Source organism: Diaphorina citri, unplaced genomic scaffold (genome assembly GCF_000475195.1).
Source record: "Diaphorina citri unplaced genomic scaffold, Diaci psyllid genome assembly version 1.1 scaffold690, whole genome shotgun sequence".
Taxonomy (NCBI): domain Eukaryota; kingdom Metazoa; phylum Arthropoda; class Insecta; order Hemiptera; family Psyllidae; genus Diaphorina; species Diaphorina citri.
Genome location: NW_007378123.1, coordinates 108697 through 118350, shown reverse-complemented (window position 1 = coordinate 118350; position 9654 = coordinate 108697). Strand labels below are relative to the sequence as shown.

The window sequence follows — 9654 nt, the reverse complement described above, 5'->3', positions numbered from 1 at the left end:
TGAACATGAAAGAATAGAGAATGGAGGAAAGGAAAACAATAAAATAGAAGAGGTAGAAGAGAAAGAGAAAGGATGAAAAAGGAGAAAAAAAAGAAGGCGAAATATTTCTGGTTTTCCTCCCTTTTATTCTTCTCTTACTCATTCCCCTTCATTTTTCCTGTTTCCCATACCATTCTTCCTCCCCATCCTAATCGTATCCTTCTCCTCTCCCTCCCTATATCTCTCTTCCCTCCCCCCTCTCACTTCCCCTACCACACCCTATCCTTTACCTCTTATTCTTCTCCTAATCTCCTTCTCTTCCTCCCCTTGCATTCTTCTTCTCTTCCCTCCCTTCCATTCTTCTTCTCCCCTCCTCCTCACTCTACTCTCTTCAAGCTTTTCATTTCCATTAAAACGTCAGAACTCACAACCATCAGACTGTCAGTCTTGCTAATTAGGGGCTGACATGTCACGGGCCCATGTTTGTGTGTACCTGCCTTACTTCAGGGCCCGATTTTAGGAGGCCCGTCCCCCGTTGCCCCCGGTAGAGGAGGAGAAGCCGAAGGAGTCACATCCTTCTCTATTACGTCCAGATTTGACGCGTCTAAAGTCTTCAAAGTAGACGCTCTTGTCGTTGAAAAGATAGGTAACCGACCAGTTACCCGTCTGTCCTGTAGACACGTCAAAGTTGTCTTACGTCAATCAGGCAATGCTGAGCGATGGTACATTTCATATACCAGGAAATATTGACGGTCTGATTGGTGTGGAATTATTTTCGCGCATCATTGGTAAGAAAAAGTTCGACCAAGCGCAACCTATTCTCATGGAATCTGAGTTAGGTGACATTCTCAGGGGAAAAGTTCCCGCTCTCACATTCTCAGAAATTTTTTTTCTGCACATTTTTCGTTTGTTTTGGTCGTTTTAGAAGTGAAAAGTGTAAAAAAAAACATAGATGTATACAAATCTATGAAAAAAAAAATATATTTTGTAATAAATAAATAAATAAATAAAAATGTTGAAATAAAACCCTGTGACCTAAATTAATACGTGTACAGTTAATAATTTTCTTTAAATTAGGTTAGGTTAGGTCTTTTTGGGGGTTAAGACCTTTAAAAACAAGGAAAATATGTAATAAAAAAAACTATCGATAATTATCGATGGCGCCGACTATCGATAGTTCTCCTCCTCTAGCCCCCGGTGTTAGGAGGCACATGGGGGGGTTTCTCTGGCCCAGGGGAGTTGTAAACGTACAATACAACATGGTTGTTTTAAAATTCAAGCCTTTGAGAGCCTCCTTTTGAAAGTTGAAAAAAAAAAATGTGAATTTTTTTTTTAAAAAATGGAGCCAGTCTAGTTAGCTTGGAAGGCAGCGCGTCTGCCTTGTAAGTGGTAGGTCACGAGTTCGATTCCCGCCCGGGGCGAACTTTATCCTAAAACAGTAGGTTAGGTCTTTTTGGGGGATAAGACCTTTAGAAACAAGGAAAATATGTAATAAAAAAAACTATCGATAACTATCGATGGCGCCGAATATCGATAGTTCTCCTCCTCTAATTGAAATCTTCCATCCAATCAAAGGTAGAATAGAATAGAATAGAATAGGCTAGGATGTGACTGAAATAAAGGGACTCTTCAGTCCTATAGAGAGGATGACTTACCTCAAAGTTGTCCATGGATATCTCATCATCATTTTCGGTGAAGGGGGCTACCATCCTGCCTGGTGATGTCATATATTTAGAGCATCACAGAACTTCCCTGAACATCCAACAAGTCTACGACCGCCCCTGATAGTTGCATAATGTTCTGGATTTGTTGAAGCCACTGCGAGCTCTCGATTTGTCTGAAATTAAACAGACAGGGACGGATCATCATTATTATTATATTAATTTAAAGAAGTTTGATAGAGGGAACTGTAACAAAGCAGTCTGGGAAATCAGAGAGAGGACAGCTTATATTTAGACATGTTACTCGTGACGGCCGGGGAGTTTAGAATGTACTTCTGCCGTTTCGATGAGGCCTTCTGCTTGAACCCGGCCTTGCGGGCCGTCTTAGCGATGGCTTTCTTTGCATAGCCCCTGGGAAGTAGACGAGATGAATGGGTGAATATAATATTAAACACAATGACTTTAGGTTCTAACATGTTCCTTGTTGACTTGCATTGTGTTTTCACTGTGTTAATAAAAAATATTCTAGTCATTTATATTTATATTATTCACTTTTACCTAAGTATATTGTATACTTATTACTTTTTTTTACTCGTTTTTCTAGTCATTATTTCTAAAATTGTTTACTTATAGCTTATTGACACTGACAGATGTAAAATGCTTATTCACTTATTATTGTTTTGTAAATGTTTGTGATTTTTAAAAAGGGCTCGTCCCGTAAATATACATTTATTATTTACATTTGAAAGTAATTTCAATTGTGTTGAGCCATATTTAAAGGCTTGTCACAAACATCGTTCCCCAGTTAATACACCTAGGAACTATTCGTGAGTTCATTTGGACTCGAACGACCAACTTTAAGATTCGAAGCCCACTGAGTTAACTGCGGCGTAAAGAGGCCTGGCCCTGTTCCCGGCACTTCGCACTTCCTACTCTGCATGAATCATGGATAGTGTAGTAAAATTAGCAAACAACCCCAACATCCAACAAAAAGTTATTGGTGTCAAATTGTAGAAATCTTTGGTTTATAAAAATCATGATGATCTTTGACTTCTTGCAAAATTCCTTCGGAAAATGAGATTTTTATGCCAAATTTTCCGCGATTGTGACAAAAGCCGACGCGGAATTTTTGGGGACTTTTTATGGTATAATACTAGAACTTTACAAGACAAAACACTCTTCCATTAATCTCTGACTTACTTGAGCGACGCATTCTTGCCTTTGGTCTCATTGAGCGGTATCTGTGGCACCATCTGTTGTCCACAGAACGCGAAGTGATGCAGAATATGAGATGGGTGTCGGATCTTATGTATGAGACGACGGAAACATTCAATACTGTCCGGTGATACCTCTTCATCAAATGCCACCTTTATCAACTGAAAACATCCCAAGAAATGTTAACAAAACAAGAAAGAAAAATGTAAAAAAAAGTTCAACTATGGTTGGACCATTTTAAAAAGAATTTAAGAACGCGAAGTGATGCAGAATATGAGATGGGTGTCGGATCTTATGTATGAGACGACGGAAACATTCAATACTGTCCGGTGATACCTCCTCATCAAATGCCACCTTGATCAACTGAAAACATCACAAGAAATGTTAACAAAACAAGAAAGAAAAATGTAAAAAAAAAGTTCAACTTTGTTTGGACCATTTTAAAAAGAATTTCTCCCGTGTTATTATTTGTACATACACCTATACAATTGTATGTGGTACAAACTGTTTGCCTGCTTGTTCAAACTCCATACCTGGCCAAATTAGTGGGAACTATCGAGGTATGTACCTAGTTCCGATTCTGTGCCAGAAGAAAGGAAGAAAGCAACTCTACATTCAGTAAGCAAGGAAAAGGTTTCCGATATTTTGCTCGATCTCGCGGGCAGAATTTCATCTTGGGAAAAACTGCTACAAGCAGTCGCTATGGTTTTAAAATTTTGTCGCCTTCTTCCTATTGGCCCAGGTACCTTGTTAACTGGAGACTGCTGGGTCCGAGCTTAATATTTGGGAAAAGTGTAAGGGAGAGGAGAGAGGCAGAGAGAGAGATAGTAGCTACAGTTTACCTTTTAAAGCGAATCCAAACATTCTTGGCAATTCGTATGATATCGCGAAAAAGCGTCTCGTGAGTTTAGAGCGAAAGTTCTCTTATAACAATGAGTTGAAACAAAGTTACACAGCAGCCATATCAGAGTACATAACTCAAGGTCATGCTCTGCTCAAAGACAATCATCTTATTAAGAATGACACAGTTGGGCTGTATTTGGGGGTCTGAAAACTACCCCTGGGAATGCGAGGGTTAAACACAAACCCATTGATGTAAAATGGATTATTATTATTTTAACCCATTGAAGTTAGGGCGGTTACCTGGAATGTAGACGAGCGAAGTTGATATCCTTCCTGTAGTGACTGATCTAAATGTGACAAGTATTGGGAGGTAATCTTCTTCTCTTTATTGAGGGAAGTGATGGGGAATGCCCGCGTTACTACCTGTTCACATGCTGCAAGAGAGAATAAAATAGACAGAACATTGTAATAAACAAAGTCTGGCTGGGGGACTTTAAACATGGAGGATACAAGCCTAAAATTCTCCTTGATAAAGAAATAGCAAGTGCGAAGGACATCCACTCGTAAATTTACTGTAGCCAAAACCAAAGGACAGTTATGTCCAGTTGTTGTTGTTGTTGTTGTTGTTGTAGCAGCACCGAGAGGGGTTGATGATCTCTAGCCAAGATTACTTGGCCCGTCCTGAATCGCAGTCAACCATCATGAGGAGCTGTGCTTTTCCTTGTTACTTGTTAGTCATACTGTTGCTGAGTCGTTCATCATCAGGTACAGGGTGTCGCTTGTCAGGTCTATGATGTGTCTTAGCTCCTCCTACATCCAGTGGTACCAGTAAATATACCATCCGGTAGATATACCAAATAGTAATAATAATAATAATACTTACTTGTTAGTCATACTGTTGCTAAGTCGTTCATCATCAGGTACAGGGTGTCTCTTGTCAGGTCTATGATGTGTCTTAGCTCCTCCTCCTACATCCAGTGGTACCAGTAAATATACCATCCGGGTTGCGTAGTGGATAGCTTGACTGTAATGGGAAAGAGAAATCAGTGGTTGAGCGGAAGAGCTTCTCCAGAACAATTTTGTCACCAAGCCATAACAACCATAAAAAGACACGTACTCTAAAATGGTAATTCAAGAGAGCTTAATTACTGAAAGTTGGGTCGCGGCTTACCAATAATCATGGGACTGAGCTAGATTTTAAAGTTCAATTCTACACCCCAATTCCATGTTACTCAAACTTGGTAAGTCCCGAGGCCTAATACTTTTCATTTAATGAACGTAGTCCTCATTTATACTGCTGCAATAGGTATGTAAAGACCCTTTAATGCTTTACTTCTAATAGGTTAGTAGCCTATTTAATTTCATGAACGTAGTCCTCATTTATACTACTGCAATAGGTATGTAAAGTCCCTTTAATGCTTTACTTCTAATAGGTTAGTAGCCTATTTAATTTCATGAACGTAGTCCTCATTTATACTACTGCAATAGGTATGTAAAGTCCCTTTAATGCTTTACTTCTAATAGGTTAGTAGCCTATTTAATTTCATGAACGTAGTCCTCATTTATACTACTGCAATAGGTATGTAAAGTCCCTTTAATGCTTTACTTCTAATAGGTTAGTAGCCTATTTAATTTCATGAACGTAGTCCTCATTTATACTACTGCAATAGGTATGTAAAGTCCCTTTAATGCTTTACTTCTAATAGGCTACTAACATTATTGTGGTCAAATTCCAAAATTATAATGAGGACAAAATTCCATAACCCGGCTGGGATAAAGCCAAGGTATTCATACCTCTGCTGGGATTGAACCCACACCCTCCTCATTACCAGACAAGCATCTTGACCACTACAAAACCTCCCAAGGTCTTACCTATACAGGGTGAGGTCATAGTAAGTTCTTACCTATACAGGGTGGACTCTTCACTGGCGGCCAACTCCTTCTGTTTCTCAGGGGGTAGGTTCGGATACAGTCGCATCTGTTCGGCTGCTATCTCCAAGGCCGACGGCTCCTGAGATATACGACACTCTTTACTGAGTGGGTGACTGCCCAGTGAACCAGGGGGGTGATTGTTATTGGTGAGATCTGATCCGGCCCTGGGACTGGATGGGTGATAGGAGGACATGCCTGGAATGTACATATGAGTGAGGTGAACATAAGGATAAGGTAAATCTGAAGAATAGTCTCCGAAACATCAAACATACATAAGCATAAAAAAAAACCTAAATTTTAAGAAGGATCTCTTCAGCAGAAAGGAAACATCTGAGTCCCTCAGTTTTTTGTTGCAGATTTAAATTTATGGATTTTTTTCCAAGTTTGATAGAGAGATAAAGTTCGGCCCGGGAGGAAATCGAACTCGTGACCTAGTGCTTACAAGGCAGACGTGATACACTCCAAGCTAAATAAGTACGCTGGCTGAGCACAAGTCAAATCTGAAGACTGGTATCCTCATGAAGGAAACTTCCATGTCCTTCTATAGGTACTTTTGAAGATTTTTTAAGGGTATAATGCCACTGTATAATGTATATGGTATAACAACCAAGGTTATTGGTGACGGGGGGTTTTAGCTTACATCATTCGGTGACCAGGTCGTTCATACATCATACCATACACCATACTGTTAGTTTCCAAATCTTGTGCGGGACTTTTCTCGGAGAAGTTCCTATGCGCGGGACTTTTATTCGAGAAATTCTTATGCGGTACTTTTATTTGAGAAGTTCAAAGTGTTTAAACATAATATATTTATCTACTCACTCATTCCATTATATTTGCTACTGCTCGCCTCCAGATACAGCGCCTTGATGTCTTTCTGCACATCCTGGTAGTAGGCGGCCTCCCAGAAGGCCTGATTTTGCCATACAGGGTGTTCTTGTATACACATGTACGCGAATTGAATCACCCCGGTACACAGCTTGCGGCAGAATGCCGTGGACAGCGGCAGTAGAGCTGCGGCCACACCAAACTCATCCATAGCCAGGCCGTCCTGCGGCAAAATAAAGGCGGAAAATAAATGACCTCTCGGAGAAGTTCCTATGCGCGGGACTTTTATTCGAGAAATTCTTATGCGGTACTTTTATTTGAGAAGTTCAAAGTGTTTAAACTACATTAAGAAGTCACCGAAGTAACTTGGTGGAGTTGTATGTACCTACGGGTTGGGGTATTTTCCGAGCAGCAACTCAAGTCTATGTTATAATTAATATTAAAATAAAGCCAGCCTAGTTAGTTGGGAGAAGAACGCGCCTACCTTATAAGCGCTACACCGCGTGTTCCATTCCTCTCCGGGGCGAACTTAATACTAAACAGATGAGGATCGTTCTCGGAACGGCTGGCTTTCTCCTATTAAGTTTCCCTTCTCTCTTCGATTTCGGAAAGATGAGACCTAAATTCTTATAGTTTACTTTGCCAAACCTTTTTTTTACTATTTTCTTCTTTTCTTTATTCTGTTTTCATTTACTAACCTTCTGTATGGGTGGCAGTCGTTTGCTCTCGCGATGCACCATGTCCAGATACTCCACATGCATGGACACCAGACCCGGTATCATCTGGTGCAGACTCCGTATGTGTTCACTGGACACGCCCCCCTCATTGCAGACCCGGTCTACAAACCGAGACACACTCCGGATGACCCCCGCCCCCACCTCACCCGACGGGTCTGTCTCCTCGAACCCACTCTCTGCATCGCCACTGTCTGACTCTGCTACACTAGATCTGAAATCAACATCAGTCGTGTAGTGGTTAATCGAACCCACTGTCTGACTCTGCTACACTTGATCTGAAATCAACATCAGTCGTGTAGTGGTTCTTTGGATCTCGAGGTTGGTGGTTCGAGTTCCTGAATACTACAATTTTGTGTTGTGTAATTTTTGTAATAAATTTTAGTATTTCTCGTCGTTCAAAGGTTTAATAGCCCGAAGATCCTCATAACGTCAATCTGAAGAAAAAAAAATCTTTAATAAAAAAAAGCTTTGTTAGCGCGCCTGCCTTGGAGGAGCACTATGGCGTGGATATCTATTCTCGCCCGGGGTGAAATTTCCCCTTACCAGATAAGGTTTTCTCTTTTTCATATCCCGTCGTTCATTATTCGATTTCGGGACGACAAGACTTCCGTTGTAAAATGTTGACATCAAAATAAATGTCAACATGAGATAGCAGAACCGGAGATTAACTATAACTTGTGTTGCAGTTATTAAAGTTCCTTCTTTAAATCAGGTACAGGGTGTCTCTTGTCAGGTCTATGATGTGTCTTAGCTCCTCCTCCTACATCCAGAGGTACCAGTAAATATACCATCCGGGTTGCGTAGTGGATAGCTTGACTGTAATGGGAAATAGAAATCTGTGGTTGAGTGGAAGAGCTTCTCCAGAACAATTTTGTCACCAAGCCATAAAAACCATAAAAAGACACATACTCTAAAATGGTAATTCAAGAGAGCTTAATTACTGAAAGTTGGGTCGCGGCTTACCAATAATCATGGGACTGAGCTAGATTTTAAAGTTCAATTCTACACCCCAATCCCACGTTACTCAAACTTGGTAAGTCCCGAGACCTAATACTTTTAATTTCATGAACGTAGTCCTCATTTATACTACTGCAATAAGTATGTAAAGTCCCTTTCATGCTTTACTCCTAATAGGCTACTAACATTATTGTGGTCAAATTCCAAAATTATAATGAGGACAAAATGTAGCCTATTTAATTTCATGAACGTAGTCCTCATTTATACTACTGCAATAGGTATGTAAAGTCCCTTTAATGCTTTACTTCTAATAGGCTACTAACATTATTGTGGTCAAATTCCAAAATTATATTGAGGACAAATCTCCATAACCCGGCTGGGATAAAGCCAAGGTATTCATACCTCTGCTGGGATTGAACCCACACCCTCCTCATTACCAGACAAGCATCTTGACCACTACAAAACCTCCCAAGGTCTTACCTATACAGGGTGAGGTCATAGTAAGTTCTTACCTATACAGGGTGGACTCTTCACTGGCGGCCAACTCCTTCTGTTTCTCAGGGGGTAGGTTCGGATAGAGTCGCATCTGTTCGGCTGCTATCTCCAAAGCTGACGGCTCCTGAGATATACGACACTCTTTACTGAGTGGGTGACTGCCTAGAGAACCAGGGGGGTGATTGTTATTGGTGAGATCTGATCCGGCCCTGGGACTGGATGGGTGATAGGAGGACATGCCTGGAATGTACATACATATGAGTGAGGTGAACATAAGGATAAGGTAAATCTGAAGAATAGTCTCCGAAACATCAAACATACATAAGCATATAAAAAACCTAAATTTTACGAAGGATCTCTTCAGCAGAAAGGAAACTTCTAAGTCCCTCAGTTTTATGTTGCAGATTTAAATTTATGGATTTTTTTTTCCAAGTTTGATAGAGGGATAAAGTTCGGCTCGGGAGGAAATCGAACTCGTGACCTAGTGCTTACAAGGCAGACGTGATACACTCCAAGCTAAATAAGTACGCTGGCTGAGCACAAGTCAAATCTGAAGACTGACAATACATAAAATCAATCTGGAATACATAGAATCAATGTGGAGTACATAGTTGAGTGTTCTTTTACCCTAACTTTTACAATATCTCTAACCGTTTTGTCGCTATAGCTGAAAACCGCCAAAAAACGGTCGAAATCTATGCAAAAGCGGTCAAAATACCACCAAGCGCAGCAACCATCTCAACCAAACGTTTTGTGTTGCATCCTTGTCACATTTGTGAACTACATACAAATTTCAAGTCTCTAGCTTATACCGTTTCCGAGATATTGTTAAATTACACTTGTCACAGAAATATTCGCAGCAAGATATGACATTCGAAATATTTTCTGCTTCACAGATAGCACTGTTGCATTAAGCTGGATTATTTCAAAGCCGTTCAAATGGAACACCTTCGTCGCGAACCGCGTTTCGAAGATTCAAGAAGTTGTTCATCAGAACAATTGGTATT

General features: G+C 40.4%; 3 protein-coding genes across 3 annotated transcripts; all 3 read right to left on the bottom strand.

The window, feature by feature from the left end:
• Positions 1 to 1526: 1526 nt before the first annotated feature.
• LOC113468279 (myotubularin-related protein 13-like) lies at positions 1527 to 4539 on the bottom strand. The gene is made up of 6 exons (XM_026825064.1): positions 4440 to 4539; positions 3999 to 4132; positions 3134 to 3218; positions 2841 to 2931; positions 1932 to 2051; positions 1527 to 1710 (listed from the first exon to the last, which is right to left on the bottom strand). Exons 1-6 carry the CDS (start codon positions 4537 to 4539, stop codon positions 1527 to 1529), a joined length of 714 nt encoding a protein of 237 aa, XP_026680865.1.
• A 38-nt stretch (positions 4540 to 4577) lies between these two features.
• On the bottom strand, positions 4578 to 7620 carry LOC103511232 (myotubularin-related protein 5-like). The gene is made up of 5 exons (XM_026825063.1): positions 7607 to 7620; positions 7157 to 7406; positions 6453 to 6681; positions 5603 to 5825; positions 4578 to 4722 (listed from the first exon to the last, which is right to left on the bottom strand). Exons 1-5 carry the CDS (start codon positions 7618 to 7620, stop codon positions 4578 to 4580), a joined length of 861 nt encoding a protein of 286 aa, XP_026680864.1.
• A 264-nt stretch (positions 7621 to 7884) lies between these two features.
• Positions 7885 to 8885, bottom strand: LOC113468278 (myotubularin-related protein 5-like). The gene is made up of 2 exons (XM_026825062.1): positions 8665 to 8885; positions 7885 to 8011 (listed from the first exon to the last, which is right to left on the bottom strand). Exons 1-2 carry the CDS (start codon positions 8883 to 8885, stop codon positions 7885 to 7887), a joined length of 348 nt encoding a protein of 115 aa, XP_026680863.1.
• Positions 8886 to 9654: the final 769 nt, after the last annotated feature.